Genomic DNA, 21,245 nt, shown 5'->3' on the forward strand with positions numbered 1-21,245 from the left:
TGAATAGAAAGATAACAGTAGCCGAAATATGCTGATTTCTCTGGTAAATAAATAGTAGAATGGAGGCTCATTATGAACTTCAGGGTTTTGCATGCACCATTCCTTTGCTGTCACAAGTGGGTTTTTAAATTAAAAAATCATTATTACATGTCAAAGTACAGTGCAACCATGCCATATGTAGGCACGCCATATGAGGCTTTCAGCTTACGCTAATGCTGCACTGTACTTAAAAAGAATGGCACTGTGAGCCGTTGTTTTCAATGGGGCTCGAGGATACGAATTTTTTGCCTTATGTGGGGGGTTGGTGGGTCCAGAATGGATCCCCCACGGAAGGGAAGGGCCTACTGTATAGCCAAACCATCTGCTATCTAGTTAGCACCTGAATGCATGGATGGGAATCATTTGGTCCTCCAATTGTTGTCAGACTGCACATCCCTGCAGTCCTAATGGTGAGAAATGCTAGGAGCTGCAGGCCAGTAATATTCAGGGGGACACAAGAGTCTCCTCCCCTAAGAATTCACATCTGGCATCCATGTTGAGCAGCCTTGATTATATGATGGCAAGACAAAGCTGGGAAACCTAACCTCAAGATTACTATGCAGACTCATTTCAGTGAACAATTCTGAGGTTCCAAAGTGTTGCGGTTTGTGTGCACTTCAACAACAAGAGCAGAAATCGGTGCATGTGTGTGTAAAATACAGCATGCCTATACTATGTAATAGGTTGTTGTTACATGGCTTCAAGTCATTTGTGACTTATGGCGAGCTTAAGGTGAACCTACCACAGGGTCTTCCTGGCAAGATTTGTTCAAAGGGGGTTTGGCTTTACCTTCATCTGAGGCCGTGAGAGTGTGATTTGTCCAGCATCAGCCACTGACCAAGCACGGATTCAAACTCTGGTCTCGACAGTTGTAGTCCAACACTCAAGCCACTTCACCACACTGCTTCCTATCAGGCACTAATTTATCAAATTATCAAGTATGTTGATAGCATTGTGACAGTGCTGTTTTAAGTAGTTAGCAAGACATAACTCCAATGTTAGAGGAGGGGAAAAATCTAAGACTATAGAATGAAAAGCTTTTTGATTTTGATAATAAGGCATATCATTGTTTATTTGGCATCCTTGAGTGAATGTGTTTAGGTGAGATTCTGAAGTAAGATTTTTGGAATCCTAGAGAACATGTTTTTTTTTTAAAAAAAAACTAATCTGAATATTATGATGGTTGATGTAGTTGGGCAAATCAGAATTACTGCAGATTTTACAACTGGTGTCAAGAGGTAGATAAATGACAAACCATATCAAATAACAAGTGAACCAACAGAGTTTAATATATTTTTTTCTTTCAGGTTTATATTTACAGTTGTTGTCGTTAGAACAAAGGATTTGTGAAAATGCACATCTTCTGACCTGCTTTGATACATAATTTTAACACCAGCAGGCTTCGCCCTCATCCCATTTGCCCAGATCCCATGAACTCAGTCCTTCCCTATTATTAAGATGGTAAAGGCTACTGTTCTGTTTACACAACTTAAATGATTTATCTGAAGACATGCATGCCCTAACCTTTTTCAATAAACAGCATTTCTCTAGTGAATCTCCTCATCTTGAATTTCTTCACTAAGCTATACAAGTTTTATTTGAGTCGGCTACATCAACATAGATTTCACTCAGTTCTTTGTGTCTGGATGGTAAACAGGTTTAGGGCCAAATTCCATTCCTCAATGTTTGACTAGGGATATCATGAAAGCCAACAGAGACTCTGTGTTCTTTAAAATACAAGGTGGGATAAAGCTACAAGATTCTTATGACCTTCCAGTAATTGCATATCATCTGAATTCCCCCACATATTTTGTACTTTTGTTTGTTCCGTAAGGGCTGAAAACTTCTGCTTTCATAATCTTTCCAAGGGAGTCCACATGATGAACTTTAAAAGATATTATGAAAAGCTTTTGTTAGCATTCTTGTTTTATGTGCCTTCAAGATGATTCCAACATATGGTAAAATTTATTCAGAGGAAGTGTATAATTGCCTTCCTCTTGGGGTGAGAAAGTGTCCATGGCTAAGTGGGATTTCACATCATGGTCTCCTAGAGACTTAGTCCAACACTCTAACCATCATACCACACCGGCTCCCCTTGTTAACATATGCAGATAAAATCCTGGTTATTATTAAGTATTTGGATATTTTTTTCTTAATGTTTTTAATGCACACATAATAGAACATGATGTGAGATACAGATATTTTATAGCAGAGGTGGCCACGTTGTGGCTTCAGAGCTTCCCCTGTATTTCTCAAGTGACAATGGCAGGACCAGAAAATGGCAAGGCATGGACATTGATTGAAAGTGCTGTATGAGAAGAAGATACTGCAAGTATGTGGAGCAACATTCAGAATTCCATGGCAAATATACTTTTTTATAATTCTCAGCTTCCCAAGGCAATGAAAACCATGTAAATTAGAGTTCCCATAATATCTAGAAGTGGCAGTATGTACTCAAAGCAGTAAAAGGGAACAGAAAAGGGAACAACTCATGTTAGGGCACTATAATAACTGGATCCAACTTGGGGCCTGCCAATTATGTGGTACATATTCTAATTATGTTGAGTGCATGTCTCCATCTGTCTGTCTACTATGAGGGCTATTTCATATATTGTATCCTGCAATGTAAGTCCCCACTTAACATATCAGTTTTGTTGCTCTTTAGTTGTCCTAATAATAGTATCACCCAAGTCTGATTTTTGTTTTTATGTAAGGATCATTTTTTTAAAAAAATGTGTGTTAAACATTCATCCATAAAAGGGGTTAAGATTGAACAGGATATCTCATTTAAGAGGTGCTGGGCTGGGAGTTCTGGTCATACCTCTCATGCCCCTAGACATCATTGGAGAAGGTTTGCTCCACATAACCAGACACACAATGATGAGATCACCACTGAAATCCATGTGGGTTCTCTGGAGTTCAGAGCACTACTGTAATCATTGTACATCTGGTTTAGAGTGGGGGATTGCCAGATGCTTCTCCAATCCTGCCTGTTCATGTTGAAGGATGGAATACCTATACAAGGCAGCATCAGGGCTTTAAAGGAGGTCTGGAGGGGGGCTTTGAGTGTTGCATGGAGAGGACAGGAATATGAACCAACACAGCACCTGAAAAATTACATCTGCACATGTAAGGGGCACATAGCATGCGGATGGCTCAACATAAATTCTGCACATTATCTAAAGTAGAGGGGTTGTAAGCTATACTGGAGAAGAGAGAGCACAAACAATATCACCATGGGCAGTGCTAAAGAAAGGCAAACTGAAGGTTGTCTTACTTGCTTCGGACAAATCAAACTGTTCTCATGCATTGTTATCTAGCCATTCCTGGCTCAGCAGCTGTAATCTTGGGGGTTAGCACCAGATAAGATCACTTTCATTTAAATAAAATGAATCTTATATGGTATGATTCATTAAAACTATTTTCCACACACAATCCCATTAGGTTAATTTTAGCACAGCACTTCAAATTTTAAATCTTATTATTGTCTTCAGTTTGAACTCAGAAGTGACTTTGAGAGAATCTCTACATGCCTATTGACCAGTTTCTTCTTGCCTTGAACTTCACTTACATTAAGATCACAGTAACACAAAGCAATATTAACACCATAATAACATGGTCATAGGACAACACTGTAAAAGAAATTATTTTCATAATCTAGGATTGGCTACAGATGAGAATATATACATTGTCAGATAAAAAGTTTGAAAAATCAGAAAAAAATCATAATATTACAATAATAGCTGGACAGTGGCCATCAACCCATCCTGTCAAAGAGTGATATGTTTATTAGAAATAATAACTCTCCACTTTGCTGAGTTGTAATTGTGATAGTTATTCACCACAAATATGACACACGTAGTGCATTTTGAATTTTTGCTGGCTTCTCTTCTAAGAGCCTAAAAGGAACCATCCTGACAGAGATTTAAATACTAATTCAACACAAGTCAAGTCTTACTGTTTTCATCATTAAAAATCTGGCCTGGAATTTGTTATGCTAATTACATATTCAGTGTTTTATACCTGTTAATTATGTATGTTTGTTCCATATGTTAATATGGGAATACCAGAACAGTCATTCTATTTCACACTCTTGAAACAAAGAAGAATATCATATATACATGCAGCCAGTAAGACAAAATATGTGTACGCTACTTGCTCCAGAGTTGAACTGCAGGCTTTGAGAGGGAGAACCATTTCAATGTAAGGGAATGATTCATGTGACCACTTTGTCTTAATTACTCTGAAGCAGTTTGTTGCTGGTTAGCAAGAACAAAGATATCAGTGTCCCCTGACAGAAAAATAAATAACCATCACGACTGCAAAGACAACGATGATTCCCAAGATCACTATCAAAATCCGGTTCTGGATGATCCTAGGAGAAGAAAAAGAAGACGTTAAAATGGTAGAAGAAAAACCATGCAACGCAAGGTTGATACAAGTCATTCAGCATTTTTTCTCATGCAAGTTACCAATAAATGTATTGCTTGCAAGGTTCTTTTCTATATGCTTCTTATTTTTGTCTTTAAGGACCAAATTACGTAGATGTGACATTATGCATCTTTCCACCTCTTGCTGAGAACAACAACAACAACAACAACAAAAGCTTTCCTTCCCAAACAGGCTCTTGGCCACCAATATGGAAAAGGAGGGGCTTTCACTAAGATCTGGATCAACCTCCTTTTTAAAAAATAGTCACACAAGGGCAAAGACATCACCTGCAAGGATTTCATACTGGGACTCTGTGCTTTACAACTTGTATAGGTATTTTAAAGGCATAGTATCAGACTGTTTTACATCTCATAATTTATCTAAACATTTGAAACCCGATGAATAAAAAGACAAAATATCATGCTATTCATAGATGAAAAGGGCTGGCTGTGCATCTACAAAGTATTCCAAACTATTATGCCCTTCTTGAATAATTTTATTTTGGTTTCTCATTGAAAGAGAAAGAGTTAGCTAATTTGAGTATATGCTGCTATTAAGAGAAAATATTTCAAGGATAGGAAATGTGTGTTGGCAAGGTACTTATATGTACCAAGTACCAAGGGAGAAATATAAAAGATAGTTAAGAGGAAAAGGGTGATATATTATAAAGAAGCAAGTGTCAAACTGTGAAGCCTATGTTCTAAAAGCCTTCTTTGTCTCAGCAGCATAGATTCAGTTATGGTAATAAGACAAACATTATACTGCTAGGTAACAAAAAGGTAGAAATTAGTAATAATATGAAGATGCAAGAAGTAGTAACATCTCTTATTATTTGACCATTTCTAGAGATGCACCTTTTTATTCTGTCAGAATAAAAGGTATCACTTTCAGAATTTGAGTGATATGAAATTTATTTTAAAAACAATTAACAGGATACGAGTCAATATTGGTTTTTTTAAAGAAAATAGTAGGCTTTAATCTAAAGTAGTTTTTTTAACTTTGATCTCCCTAAAGAGAAGTAATATGAATAATTATATGGCAGGAACATTTTTGCTTGAAAAGTATTATAAGATTCGGATGGAGAAAAGAAAAATATATATATATATATAGGGATGGCGTGGGATGGACAGACATAAGCCCTGGAAAGTGGAAGTGTGGAAGAATGCAGTTTTTAACCAACTTCAGATCCCTCTCTACTTTTCTCACAATACCCCTCACTGCTCCAACACCTTCAAAAAAAAGTAAATGGATGGATGAAAACTGTCACATCAGACAAACACACTCCCCTGTGACACTTTAAAAGGACTAGCTCTCTATCCTCCTGACAGGTTACAAAATGATCACATTTGCTGACACGTCTTCCGCAAAACTGCTTTAGTGCTTGTGTCCACTTTGCTAGCAGGAGATGAATGGCCTGCTTTGTCCTCATTTATCACTTAAAGCTGAACTAAGATCTGTCTCGTTTATTTTCCCCTTCCTCACTAGAAAGGATAAAGCGCAGCATTAATTCTCCCACGATGACAGCTAATTCAAACTTAACAGGCAATATTTACTCTGCCAAAGGGAGCAAAGTTCTCTGTCTCTCTTGGAGGGAAAAATGTTTAATGGTCTAACAAACTAAAGCTAATTAAAGGGGCTTCTGCTTCTTATTAGTTTGCAGTGCAGATTAACACCTGAACTTAGAGCTAGCTAGTGCTCCCCTCTCCCCCTCTCTTTCTTTCCCATTTCTTTTGGGCTATTCTCTAGGAAAACAGCACCTGATAGCCAACTATTTGCCCAAATAAATGCCTGAAAAGCAGAGTGCACATTTACTCAGTCACTCTCATTGATCCTGAAAAGGAAAGCAGGGAAATTGAAATTCAGCAGAGAAACAGATTGAAAAGCATGAAAACTCTATAAAGGAGAGAGAAAAAATCACCCTCAAGTAACATACAGTAACATGCCTCTAATACAACTGTGCTGACAACCATTTTATTTGTGGGATGAAGGCTGCAAGGCATCCATAATGCTAATTTACAAAGGATTAACTGTGTATAAAACTTGCTCAGTCTAACACAGAGTTAGGCAAATGCATACATCTAAGATGCTAGATTCTTAAGCCATCATTCCCTATCTGACCTAGTTATTAATGTTTCATCACACCCAAATTAAAGTAAGGAAAAAAATATGCCTCCCAATGTTTCATTTCTAATTCTCTGGCTTCACACTTGATTGGAAGATTACTTAATCTGCAAACTCGTCTCTAAAATCCTGCTCAGGACGAAGCATGGCAGACCCCCACCTGTAACTGCTAATTAAATGTTCCATTAAAGTGTGAATGTAGGATATGTATATCAAAGTTCAACTTCTAGGAATCTGAATTAGCTTGCCCATCGCAGCAAAAGAATACAATATTGAACAGAACAAATTAATCATGAAATAGGAAGGATGTTATCAACATGCTTCTCGGCAGAATTATTATTACATTTCATATTTAACTCTCAAATAAGTGCTCTCCACAGATCTTTAGAAAAGTTATATAGACGCTACTCCTTTATGCTTGGGGCTCAGAACAAGGCAACCTTTGCATGTGTCGCTGGACAACTAGAGCTCCACCACACAGGATGAAAAGTTTGGAATAATATATGAAAATTTAGATGTGGGTGTTAACATATCTCAGATCTCAAATCAACAAGGCAGGGCACTAAAGAAGAGAAACGGAGAGGCGAGGGGATTGGGGGCTGGGTGGGATTTCTGTAATCAAACCAGCTCACAATGGCAGAACAATGGTTGGCATTGGCAGGACCCATCTGTAAAGAGGCCTCCAGTACTGTCACAGCCAGACACTGCCAGTGGGTATTGCTCCAGGCAAAGCAACAAGGAGTTTCAAATGGGGGAGGAAAAGAGCAAAAACAGGGTTCAATATCATCTGTGGAGGAGGGGGGCAGCCATGCTGCCAACCTACCACTAGCAACAAAAAAAGACCTAATGAATATTTGTAACTTTGGATTCTTTTTACCTAAAAAATTCAGCAAAATCTCCCAGACAGGGAACCCAAAGCTTCCTTTGAAAATGCAAAGCATGTTTACAGGGTAAATAATTTAAGAAAGAATATATACTTGAAAGGAGACACCCACTGAAACATCCATGGTTAAAGTGCCTGAAGGCAAAAACTTGTGCATTTGCATGCTGCATTTTATTAAGTTAGCACACTGTAGCTTTAAAAGAATGCATGGCCAAATTAAAAGGAATGTGTGACTAAAACATCAAGGATGCTTCCAGTTTGCATTATGAATCACAGTGCTGCTGATATTAAGACGAATTAACTGTTTATTCGATGCAGCCACTGTGCTAAATTCACATAAAGTTTTTGTACCTAGATCTGAATCCTACTGTAAAATTGAGCTGAGGAAGACATTTGGAATCTTCTCTTCTCATTTTTCAGCTAGTCATAGAGTTGTGTCCATGGAGGTTTGGATCACATATTAAGTTCTCTGCACACAAATGTATTTGGAGATCGATGGGAAAGCTTGCAGATGGGTGAAAAAGTAAGCTATTGTACTAGTGCTTAGTGGTGAAAATCTTTAAAACTGCTGATTTTACCAATCAACCCAACAAGAGTTCTCACATGGTTTCCATGTCAAACTAAAGTTACAGTATTTTGAAAAGCAAAAAAGAGGATACATTTACTCACTGACTACTCCAAACCACTGGTTGCTATGATGATTCTCACTTTAAATATCCCTGCTATATAAGATGTGATAATTGCTACTAGAAACATTCCTAACCTTCATTATATTTAAGTAGAAATAAGTTTGCCTCCCCTTATTCATTTCCCTGCCTCTTCCAACAGCTACCTCCACTAAGTCACCTTGTTCCATTGCCCTCACGTGGCTGGAGACTCCCTCAGTCACCTTGGTCAGTTAGCTTGCCCTCAGACCTGTCTCCCTTCTCCCCCTTCCCAAGGCTCTCTTTTTGAGCTATTTGCTGGGCTAGCCTCTGCCCCTTCTCCTAGTGGAGCTTTTAATGAGGAGATGGGGGCAAGTGGTTGAAAGCAAAGCAGTAGTGGACATTTTAAAAATCCCTGGACATTTTAAAAATTTGTCTAGACAGAAATTTTATCTCCGAAAAAGAGAACATGGCTGGGAAAAGAATGCTATGCTAAACCTATGTCAAAGATTGCATGGAGTGCTTTCTCAATCATGGGCACACAGCCAAGGATCACATGCAGGTTCTGACGTCTATGACTACAGGTTTCTTATGTACATAGGCTCTCCTTGTGTGAAGCATTTTATATGCTGTAAAGCCTGAGACAGTAGTTGATTGAGGTTACCTATCAAAGTAGAAAAAGGGACCCCCCCCTCGAGTTTCTCAGGTCTAGTTCCAGCACTGCATCCATTTCACAGTACCTTTAATCATTTACGTTCTAGGATTCTAAATTTTGTAGCCCTGGCCTTAAAATACCAAAACTACATAGGGTGTGACTGGTTCGAAATTGCTTTGTCTTGAAATTAGGTAGGGGCAGTTTTTGGTGTGCCATATCATCTAAGTTTTGTGAAAAAAACCAACAGCGTAGATGAAGCTTTAGGACAGACTTTGTTCCAGAGTATTCCAGGCCTTATTTCTTATGTGTTGCCACTGTGTCCAACTTTTACTTGGGAACCTGCTATTACAAGGGTGTCCAAGTGAGTACCTGGACTGATACAAGGCCTCTCATGGTTGTTTTTCCTACCCTCAGTCCCTACAGACTCTTCCAAATGCCTGTTATTTAGCTAAAAAGCAAAAGCACATAGTCCTTTATAGAAACCTTCAGGAGTTTTCCTTCTAAAGAGGTTGAAGCCCCCCCCCCCCCCGTACTACGCAATATTTAAAAATCCCAATTTTTCAAAAACAGAAGACATCTGCCCAGGTTTGGTTTAGTGTTTCTATTTTGGGGGAGGTCTTTTTCAGCCCATGTGGTTCTGACAATATCATGGTGGCAGAAAATTGGCACCTAAACCCACTATCATTGCCCACCTCTGTCTGGATAGCTCCACTCTGCAGTCATTGCCAACTTTATTCAGTAAAATAATGAATGACAAGACTCACTGTCCATCTTAGAGGTAAAGCAAATAGGCTATGGGCCGCTAGTAATCAAGCCATCACCACACCCTAACTCCCCAAACCATTGTTTTGCATGACTTTGCTGTGTCAAAATTACATCTAAGTCTAAGCAATGTAATGGCTCTGGGGAGGTTTGCAACATAGTAGTACATGCAGGAGTTACAGGATAAGTGAATACATTGTATCATATGAGCTACTCTTATATCAAGGATTCCAACTGTGTTCAAATCCTTTAAGAAAAAGCAAAACTGCATTCATTAGTGGGGAAAGTGCACAACATTTACTGTTCAACTAATGTCTTAGATCGGCCTTAGTGCATGATTGACCAGCATAGCATAATGATGCTCTACCATCAATCACTAATTGCTATAATAACAATTGTAATGAGAATTAGTAATCATAGTATTATGATCCAAATTATGTAACATGAGCAGTCATTTGCAGACTTTATGATACAAAATGCTTTGAAACTTTCCTCTCAAATTAATGAAGGGATTTCCAATTGGCATTCTGCTCTGACAATAATACAATCATGCAAAAAATGGCTGTCATAAATCAGGTTTATTTTATTTTAAATGAAAGTCTTGGAAAAATCTCGATCTACAGAACATAGATGGACTAATGAGAAAACCTGAATTATACACATTCCAGAATGTTTTTTTACTCCTCCAAATTCAAGCATTCATCTTAAGAAGAACAAGCTCAGCATAGAGTTTGACTCCTGTATGTTAACATTATATATTAGGCTACTTAAATTTGGAGAATTCTTTGTGGATAATTGGACCCTCGAATTGATACAGATACACAAAGCTAATTATCGGTCCATGTAAATGAAATAGAAAACACTGACAAACATGAGATGCATAGGAAAAACATTTAAAAAATATCTAAAGGAGCTACAATAATTGAATGTGTGGGCTACAGAGGTTTAAGCACACATATCCTGCAACTGTCCCACTTTAAGCAGGACAGTCACATTCAATTATCTGATCTCCCACTTTTTCAGTTCCTTTATAAATATACCCAGCTCAGCATAGGGGTTGAAGGTTTGATTTGGCTGTTTAGCATGAACAGTGGACGCTCAGCTATGGGAGGGTACAAAAAGGCAAAAAGGAACTCTCAGGAAGTAGCTGTGGACATGAGGAGGAAGGTGGTGAAGATGTTGCTAAGAGTTCTTTGCCCACCTCTTCATCTTTGTCACCACTGCCACTTCCTCCCCCTAGCAAGTCTCTGCCTCCACAATGATTCATGTTTAGCAAGTTTCAGTTAGGCTGGATGGAAGGCTGACCTGCCACATCCTTTGCAGTCACTGCTGCTGTTTCCTCTGGCCTAGCTGAACCTTCACTGACCATGCCGAGTAGATGACTGAAACTGCATTCTCTTCCTGGTGGGTCTTCCCTATTCCTTGTGGCCTGCAAGCTTTTTCCTCTACATGTACAGGCAACCCAATCTCAGGTTGGACACTCACCAGAAAGTAGTCAATAGCATCACCAAAAAAGAGGAGAGTTTAGCATATTTCCATATGTTAATTCATATTTCTAAATGCAATTTCAAAATGATTGTTATATTTCAAACAGAAATGCAGTAGATCTCAGTACTGTACAGTGACTACATGTAGCTTTTAAACCACGATTATAATCTTACAATAGTGCATTTGACAATACTTATCACAGGACGTCACCTCTGCCCCATAGCTGCTGTGTATGCCAAGTGTGGTTAGGGTGTCCTCTTTTACTGATGGGGGAAATCCATCAATAGTTTCCAATCACATGGCAGTCCCAACATTCCTTCTGTGTGAAATGTCACTGCTGCAGCAGTTGCAATATTGGCAGTTGTCATGTCACCATCTCCTCCTGTCCCTCCCCTATCCCCAAGCAGCCTAATTTTCTTTTATTTTGCATTCCCCCCCCCTCTTTCCTTTTTTAAGAACTTAGATCTCATTACCAGAATTACAGAATGGTGCTTTTAAAAGTGTCACGCGAAAATGATGCTGGGTAGGGCATAGGGCAGGGAGGGAGGGGTAACGGGGAGTGTGATGGCAGCAGTAACCCCAGTTGTGCAACTGTGAAGATGTGCAATTATGGCTACTCACAAACCACTATGCTTGTGTTTTCATTGATGAGCACGACTGCAGCAAGAATGGGGCTCTTGTGATAATAATATTCTAAGACTTTGACTGAATGTTCATGTACCTGCTCAGTCTCCTGACTAGGTGTTAATCCTGAATATGAAAACTCAGAGCTCCTGCTCTACTTTCTTATGATTATATATAATTAAATTGGCTTTGAACTCATTAGTTCTTCAAATAGAGAATGATATCAACAAGTGGATATATAATTGTCACCTCTTCAAAACAAACGATCATTCTCTGAATAGTAGGCCACATGGTCATTCTACATTACGTACAAAGGGGCTGTAATACACAGTGGCTGTGGTGGAGTAATCATATAGCTGGGATTTCTGGAGACTGCAGATTCCTCTTTAAAATGAACTCCCATGCCATGAAAGGGCTAATTCTGAATTCAGGTGATTACAGGAAACCAACTGTGTGTGCTTCCAGTTATGCAACCTATAGGGCCTGCTGCATTCTTCATGTCTGCTCTGAGGCATGGCTGGACTGTTTTGCTAGTTTGCATTAGTGATTCCCCTTCTCCTTGGTCACCAGCCTATGTTTGGTTTATCCACCCTTACCCAACTGTACCTTGACACTGCCTATTCTTTTGCACTTGAACCACAGATACTTTGCCTGCCTCCTACCCCAGAGGCCCCCTTCTATATCCAGAGTAAGATGATCAACACACAAAGATTTTGATACATGCATGAAATTGCAAGCAATGGCCAGCCAGTCATTGTAAGGATGTTCCAGACTGGAGGTTTGTTTTAAAAGTCTTGGTTTGGGTATGTGTAGTCACATGGGTTTCTAAAGAAATGAGGAAAACAAAAACCATATATCCAAATAAAACAACTTTTTCACTAGCAGTAACATACATGTAGAAAAAGCCAAGAAGAAGAAACATGATGGTGTCTCAGCTACTGTGGTTTCATTTACATTCCACAAATTTTACTGAAACAAAATGAACGCTTTAAGGGGTGGTTAGAGCTAAGTCAAATTGGCAATCTTTGCTTAAAAGAGTAAATTCAAGTTCTCTAATACAAAACCAAACAACTTCTGCTTTCATTGTGATTTCAATCAGTCTATGGTTTTAAACAGCAGATATATTAGACCCTGGAGACCACTTTTGTATTTAGGCTTATTTTTCTTTCTATGTTTGTACGAGGTGTCTTTTACTAGAGGAAATTTTCTACAGTTGTCTTAACAGTGTTGACCTCTTTTGAATAAGCTAAAACCCTGAACCAAACCAAGATGATTCCACTCACCCCCACCAAGGCACATACAGCAATTGTTCTTGAAAATGTGCTATCCAAAATGTTAGCACTTTATGGCCCTTTTTGAATGATAGAAAAGCCTTTTAGTATGTATTGTATATATTCATCTTCCACATACCCCTCCCAACAATGCTATGAAGAAAAGAAAACAATCATGGCTAAGGCCATTTGTGAAGATGGCATTAAAGGAGCCTACTCTGAGACAGATAAAAATAATGAGAATCTTTCTGTCAAGAAGGATTTAGAAAATATCACTAGCATTATTAAAATTTAATTTTTTTTACTGTGCTTTTTGGTTCCCCGTTTTTCCAGGGATAATGAGCAGGACTGCACACCTCCACATTGCTAGGACTTGTTTTGTGCAATAAATTCAGCCTTCCAGTCTGAAGACATTTCAGACAACAATTTTGACTGCTATAGGCTTATCCGCCCCCCCCCAACCTGTGCTGTGTGCTTTGAGCCTTCCTCTAAAAACAGTTCATAAGCTAATTTTGCAGAAGGCCAGCGAAACAAATAAAAATCATTATTTTGCCCAACTGATTCACAGAGAAATCCTGGGAATAGGAGAGATGGAATCAGTGAAAAAGAAATAAATAAAAAGGATGGATGTATTCACAAATGGTTTTCATGATAGAGAATTAGCTGACAGGAGATACTTGCTACTATTAAAGTACTTCTCTTTCCATGGGTAAATGAAAATAATAAAATATTGCTATTAGGAAGCAGACATACTTGAAATTTTGCAATAAATTCAATGTTATGCCTTAATAAAAACAACCAGCCTTCTGTATATTGGGAGAAGCCACTGAATGGGAAGTTGGGGAACAGGCATACCTAGCGGCATTTGAACTACAGACTTCTCTTTTTTGTTTGGTGGTGAGATTAGAGTCATGAATTTGGCAAGGATGTGATGGCTTATTTCTTCCTATGCACTCACAGAAAACACTTCAGGTCTCAATCTGATACACTCTAAAGGTAGTTGCTTCCTCAAGGGATAAATAAAATGAGGAGATCTACTCAATAATTTTTAGATAGGAAGATAAGCATTTCAGAAGTTTGAGATCATTGGATAGTAAAAATGCTCAGGGCTCAAATGCAACTCACACGTTTACTAATAGATAGTGTTCCAGTGAAAAGAGGAAAAAACAGGCAAAATCACCTCTGAGTATTTCTTGCCTAAGCAAACTAGGAAATTCATGGGTTCACTATAAGTCAATAGGCAACTTGAAGGCATAGAACACACACAGTAAATGGATTCTCTTTGTGTTCAAGATCGCACATTTACTTCAATTTCTGGGGAAACTTCAAGCATACAATAGGTTGTTATGTATGGAGCTGCCCATCACATGGAAATATATGGTAAATTTTGGTACCTATATCTGTTTCATGAAAATATCTTGGTTCCCATTATACACTGCCATCTTACTAGTACATATAACTACCGGTTTAGTTTTTGTCCAGGGAGATCAATACAAAAAAACAATAGGAGAGGAAGATATGACTGCCTTAGTTTGGCAAATATATCAAGAAGTTAACTTTTCAAAATGCCCACTGCCATAACCTTCTACTTTTTAGCAGGATTATAAGAAAATGGACACCACTTACTCAAGGTATTTTGTCTGAGCTAGACAGAAAATCCTATTCACCTCATTCAATGTGATGAACAAGTGATGCTTTCCAGGCTTGGTCCAAGACAGTTGCCCAAGGCAATGCTTCTCAGGCTATCTGATGAAAGGGACTGGTATTTATTTTGCCCAATGAGCCAGGGATTGGCATCATGTTTGTGCCCATTGGCTACAAATGGTTTTCCCCCTGAAACATACTAGGGACAGTAGCCAATGGCTCAGGAACTAGCACTGGTCCAGGGTCCAGGTGTTTCTCCTCAGTCAGTGTACAAAGGACAACTAGAATGATGGTTGGATCTAACTCATCTAGTTCAAATTGAAAGCTATACTGTAGTCCAGTTGAGCGTGATCATAGGAGAATGAAAGAATATGGCAAACTATTTGAAAAATGGTCACAAAAGTGTTTCTTGAGAGTCAGAAAATTCTAACAAGGAGAATCCTGGCTTGACGAGAATCTTTATAATTCAGAACATTTTCCATGCAAAATTCACTCTTTTTTTGCACTGAAAATAGTATTCTCTGTGTAAGAGACTCCATTTCTGTGCAGAAAACAATACTGTGCAAGTTTTATGTAGAATAAGTCCCAAATTACAGCATTTTTTAAAAAATGCAGAAAACAGCATTTTAACACAAAAAATAATATTTCTTCATTATTATTTCTTTAATAATGCTGTTTTCTGTGCATAAAATACACATGCAAATTCATCTAAATAGTTTTCAAAACCTGTGTTTTTGAAGACTATTTACAGTCCTACACAATTTTTTAAATTGTTCCAAACCAGTTTGAGATCCCATCTGGTGAGATCGAAATAAATATAGTAACAGTAACAGCAGCAACAACAACTGGTGAGATGCTAAACTTGTTCATTGACAGATTTCTAAGTGTCATTTCTATTCTGTTTATGCTTTGTATGGGGAAGCATTCAGATATGTGCGTGTCTACCCACAAACTAAAATGACACAGTTAATGCACAGATTGACCTCATTTGCTGTATATAAACTCACACTTTCTCAGGTGGGCAGTACTGAACAATAAGTATGTATTAATATATGCAAATATGTAGACAGCTATCAGAAATGTATGCATTCCAGCATTCACACATTTCTGAATCACCCACCAACAGAATTTATGAAGTCTACATTTATGAGCATTTTCATATGGGCTTTGGCCTGTTCATTTAGAAGACAAAATACTAGCATATTTGACATGAATTGAGCAGAAAAAGATAATCTAGGCTAAGAATGTACTGCCAACAAAAGGACTACACAATAATGTGGAAAGGCTTAAGGGAAAGATGGAAAAGACTATATGACCAGTGAGACTTAAAAAGTACCCATCCCACAGCAGCATTCTGGGCCTAGGAGTCATTCCCAAAATTAGGAGACTACCTGAAGACACCTACGATGCATTGTAAGGAACTGTCACTGGCACACCAGGCTGCTTCTCAAATGTAATGCCGTATCTTACTACTTATATGATGTTTATTTTGAATTTCTTTAGCCATAATCCACCAAAATGGTATATATGGAAAAATAAACTACACTGGGTCCAAGTCCATCATCCAAGAAACTCATTCAAATGTCAACAAGGCAAGCCTGGCCAATAACCCTGGGTATGGAGCACATTTCTGCCCTTGGGCCAGAGGCTGCACAGACTCTCCAAATGACAAGAATATTGACAATGAGGATGAGAAGAAGAACAACAAAGGAAGTGATTGGAAGTTCACTTCTAGTTATGACGTGTTTTAGGTTTAAAAGAACAAGAGGGCACTCTAACCTATCAAAAAGATGAGTTGATGCTTTTGGAGGCTTCCAGAATGGGCAACCTACTTTTTCTTTTTGGAAAAAAAAGAAAAAGAAAAATGGGGGGTCTGGGGAGGGGGGCTTCATGTGGCCCTGGGGCCACACTCAGCTCACCCCACCTGACAGGAATCCATGTAATCAACAAGAACCTTCTTTATAGTTGTCACTGTGCATCTCCCAGCGGAGAAGAGAATATAGGTTTCACTCCAAAGGAGAACATAAAGAGCTTATTTGGCCAGCAGTTAAGGGAAGCCACTTTTAATTATCTATAATCTCAGACATGGTGTACTTTGAAGACTGTACTTATGGAGTAGAGTCCCAGATCAACATGCTAACTGCTTCATCACAATAACTCTTGGGCCACTTATTTGATTTAAAAGCAGAAACATTATGAAAACGAATTAAAAGGACAGCATGGTGAAATCCATCTTGATCTTACCTGTGTGCATGTGTGTATTCCAAAAATGGATGCATGTGTGTACTTCAAATACTCTAATATACCATAAATAACAGAGAAATAAGTACAACATTTTGGTGGGCTCAATGGAAGTTTCTTCCTTTACAGTCTCTCCTCAGGGACGTAGCCAGGATTTTAGGAAGGTGGGGGGGAGGGGTCCAGACTAAGTGCCACCATTAGAATGGGGCTTGGGTGCGGCGGCTCAGCAGCATGCACCATTCATTTTTCTAATGGAAGGGGGGGTCCAGACCCCAAGAACCCCCCCTTGGCTACGCCCCTGCTCTCGTGGAGCTTTCCTTACAACCTAAAAACAGAACCTGGAGGTTCCTCATTCCAGAATGAGGTTAAGAATGCAGGGGAGGAGGGCTGCAGGGGAGGTGGATCACTTTCTCCTGATTCTGCTGGTTCTGTCATTCTACCAGCAGAAGTCCACAGTTATCTAATACACAGGAAATTAAGGATGTATGCATAAGTGTTAAATGGTTCCAGAGCCAATGAACACAATGAATATGAAATTTTTGTCCTTGTAGTTGAATGCTTTAAAGTCATTTCTGATTTACTGTGACCCTAAGGCGAACCTATCATGGGTTTTTCTTGTCAAGATTTGATTTTTTTTAAAAAAGGGGGGTGCCTTTGCCTTCTTTTGCGATTGAGTGTGTGTGACATGCTTAAGGTCACCCAGTAGATGTCAATGGCTGAATGGGGATTCAAACCCCAATCTCCCGGTGTCCTAGTCTAACACTTATACCACTCACATCAGCTCTCTATGAATATGAAATACATTCTATATGTTAGGTTTCCAGTAAATTAAAGTAGCATCTTAAGAATAGTAACTATATATATATATATATATATATATATATGACTGCTTAATGTTTCTAAGTCTAAATAACCCCCAGCCAAATTTATTTTACTTAATCTCTTAATCCAATACTAATTTGCTTATGATAGTTGCCTGATTTATCTTCTGTGAATTAACTCTGAATGCTGCATGGAATAATCCCGTTAATGGCGGCCTGTCTTTGGTGGTTTATATCAAAGACCATGAAATATATAAACTAATATTTTGTACACAGAACTTATTAGACTTCCATAATGGAACAGTTCTTATACTTTGATGTCTGATCATTTTGTTCAGAGTACTGCTGGACATTATTTCCTAGGCAAGGGAGTTATAATAAGGGCATGCCAGAAACATGAGGTGGTAGAATATAGAGATATACTGTGTGTATCTTTGCTACAGAGACAAGGCTGTCCACCCACCCCATTGTCTTGCTCATCCTTTGCCATGTTGTTCATCTTTAAGTGGCCCGGAGGTTCTGCTAGGTGGGCAGTCTTGTCTCTATCCCCCCTCTCCTCATCGTCCTTGCAAGACTGCCTGCCTGGCAAAGCCCCCAAGCCACTTGATAGCAAATGACACAGCAGAGGAGGAGGAAGACATGGCCAAGAGACAAGGCCGCATGCTTATAGTGTTGTCTTCCTCGTCCTCTGCCACGTCATTCATCTTCAAGCAGCCTGGAGGCTGTGGCGTGTGGGTGGCCTTGTTTCTTTGCCGCCACCTCCTCCTCCTCCTCCCCTGCGTCATTCACTTTCGAGCAGCCTGGGGACTTCCATCGTCCTAATGGCTGACACAGCGGAGGAGGGGGAGGCGGACATGGAAAGGAGGCAAGGCTTTCCATCCGTCAAAGGCTCCTGCCTGCCTATTTTGCTTATCCTCCCCTCCCAATTCCTTCAAGCCCTCAATTTGATTTACATCACCCACTTTGTGAACTGCTTTGAGCCCCCACGCAGCCATTAGGGACAATGGGACTTGATGTCCCACTTTTGGGGGTATCTGTGGGGGGAGGGATCCAGAATGGATACCTACTGTATTGACCCGTGTATAAGTCTACAAAGGATTTGGAGTCCATTTGGGGGATAAATTTCTCGACTTACAGTCAAGTATATATGGTATGCACTGAGAAGCAAGGTCAACACCTGTCTTGAATATACAGAGTTCAGCTAACTCCATGATGGACCAAAACTTGCCTAATTGGGAAGGGCAGTATTTATTATGGAATGGTTTATAAGAGGGTATATGCATTTTAAACATGTTAAAATGCAGTAAGGGGCTGTGGAGTTCTTGCTTCTGGTTGTGATATGAAGGGTGCCTAAGATTTCTTGGCCACTGAGGGAGGAAGAAACTATGACTTTTCTTTCCATTAGCAGGGGGTTGAGCTTTTGCAGTGAACCTAGCAATAGCAATACCACTTCATATAGCACTAAGCAGTCACTAAGCGGTTTACAACTGTAAGCCAATTGCCCCCAATAAGCTGGGTACTCATATTTGCTACCTCAAAAGGATTCTAGGCTGAGTTGACCCTGAGTCTGGGATTGAACTCACAACCTTGTCGATCTGTGAGTTAGTGTCTGCAGTACCAGCGTTTAACCACTGTGCCACCAGGGTTCCAAATGAGAAAGCATTCCTTATTGTATTTGATGCTCTGGGACCTAGGACTGGCTGTAGGGTTTTCCAAGGTTCTGGGCCTTAACTAATTGCTACAGAATTGTTAATCAAAGTACGGATCATGAAATCTATGTTAAACAGACCTAATGATTACTTTGGAACTTCAGACTTATTGCAGTTCAGTTAGAGAAAATGAGGTCATTTTGTACTATCAAACAGATAAAGTAACTTTTAAAAAAGGTGTTAACTTCATTTTCAACCAGCTTAATTACTACCATCAGCATCTTGTATTGAATATATTCCCTTTCTAAGCTCAGTACCCACTGAAATATTTTCCCCTTCCATACTATTAATTTAATAACACAGCCAAAAAGCTTAATAGATATTGGAGAGGCAGACAAATCCAGCCTATTATTTCTCCTGTTTTTCAACTATCAATGCCATGCACAAGTTGTTGTGAATGAGCTCCTTTATGGTTCTCAACAGCCATTTTACTGACCCAGACGTGAATGTATAACAAGTAGAAATGCTAATGCAACACATTTTTAATTGATGATTTCATGTATTTTTACTACAAGACTGGACTCACCTCACAAGTGCCTATCAGATGTTTTTACACTTAGTTATACACACAGACACACACACAGAGAGATTATAGGGATTTTTATATAAAAATATTAACCTGTCAAAGACTTACAGGCAGTTATTTAATACTGAAAACATTGTATTGCCAATCATACTTGGGTTAACTTTTTATTATTACAGAACATGATGATCAGTGATCTGTATGTGTTCGAAAAAGCAACAAAACCCCCAAAAAACAAAACCCTTCTTCAATAGCCTTGTGGAAATGTATAAAACAAGCAGTGATACAGTTCTTTGCCAAACTCTGTCATAAATTTTTTATTTGGCAGCTAACATTCTCACTAGTTTTCTTGGCAGCAATTGGGACCTTTAGCAAGAAAGGTGCAGGAGAAAAATACCTTGTTTAGAGATGTTTTCAACACTTTCTGGGATTTTCAGAACTTCTGCCTGCAGCACATTGTTACAAGCTTGGTCTCCAACCACCTGATGAGTAGGTGGTGGTTTTTAACTTCTTTTTTAGAAAATATAGACAGCTTACTACCCCCACTCCCCTCTGGCCTCCAGCCTGGAATCCTCCCCCTCCCTTTCCTCTCATATGTGTATTCCAGAGATAGAAGTAGTTGATCTTCACTGTCTAGACAAAAAAAAAAACCTCTCCTGAAATAATGTCAGGATGTACCTTTCATTGCTCCTGATACTATCAGGATCAGATTCCCAGATGACAGAGATAAATGAAAGGCAAAAATGTGCTGATTACTTTTGCATTTCTTCTTCTTCTTCTTCTTCAGAGATTGCTACAAAAACTTGTCACAGGTGCAGCTACCTGGGTCAGTCAGTGGATGGCTGATAAACAGAATAGCAAAACAGAGCTCTTCTCCAAGAGCAATTCCTGCATATTTATTGTTAAAAACACATAATGACACTACACTTTGGTTCATCCCCAAAATCTGAAGCTCTAATCAAGGTTCTGACAACAAGATGTTTGGTCAAATAGAAAGGATGTTTGAATTAATAGGGCTGAAATCTTTAAGGTAAACAGTGCTTCAGAGATAATGGAACTTTGACAAGTATGCTAAAATAAAGGGGTACCATGGGACTACACAAGGGGCTCATGGGACTACACATGTTAGTGCTGCCTCTCTTTTGCTGGTACACCCAACAGTCTTATCATCTAGTCCTCTGCACATACTGATGAATGTACTTAGAATACCTCCATGGAATCCTTGGCCCGCTCACCCTCTGTTTATGTGGAAAAGGTCTGTGCACAACCCCTTCCGATATGTCCAAATGTATGGATAGTGGGACTACCCTGTTTCTGGCTCATATGTTACTTCAATATAGGTGTGTGTATCCTGTGAACCACTGTGAAAATATTTTCAAAAAAGTAGGA

General features: G+C 39.1%; 1 protein-coding gene across 3 annotated transcripts in view; it reads right to left on the bottom strand.

Moving 5' to 3' along the window:
- Positions 1–2,054: 2,054 nt before the first annotated feature.
- The window catches only part of VTI1A (vesicle transport through interaction with t-SNAREs 1A), a 324,341-nt gene continuing 305,150 nt past the window's right edge, over positions 2,055–21,245 (bottom strand). For all 3 annotated transcript variants that reach the window (XM_042457375.1, XM_042457371.1, XM_042457372.1), the window contains one exon: positions 2,055–4,414. Coding sequence is in view for 1 of the 3 variants with exons in the window: in XM_042457371.1 (XP_042313305.1) it covers positions 4,321–4,414 (94 nt within the window). In the remaining 2 variants the exon portion in view is untranslated. The remainder of the gene's footprint in view (positions 4,415–21,245) is intronic.

This window comes from Sceloporus undulatus, chromosome 3 (genome assembly GCF_019175285.1).
Source record: "Sceloporus undulatus isolate JIND9_A2432 ecotype Alabama chromosome 3, SceUnd_v1.1, whole genome shotgun sequence".
Lineage (NCBI taxonomy): Eukaryota > Metazoa > Chordata > Lepidosauria > Squamata > Phrynosomatidae > Sceloporus > Sceloporus undulatus.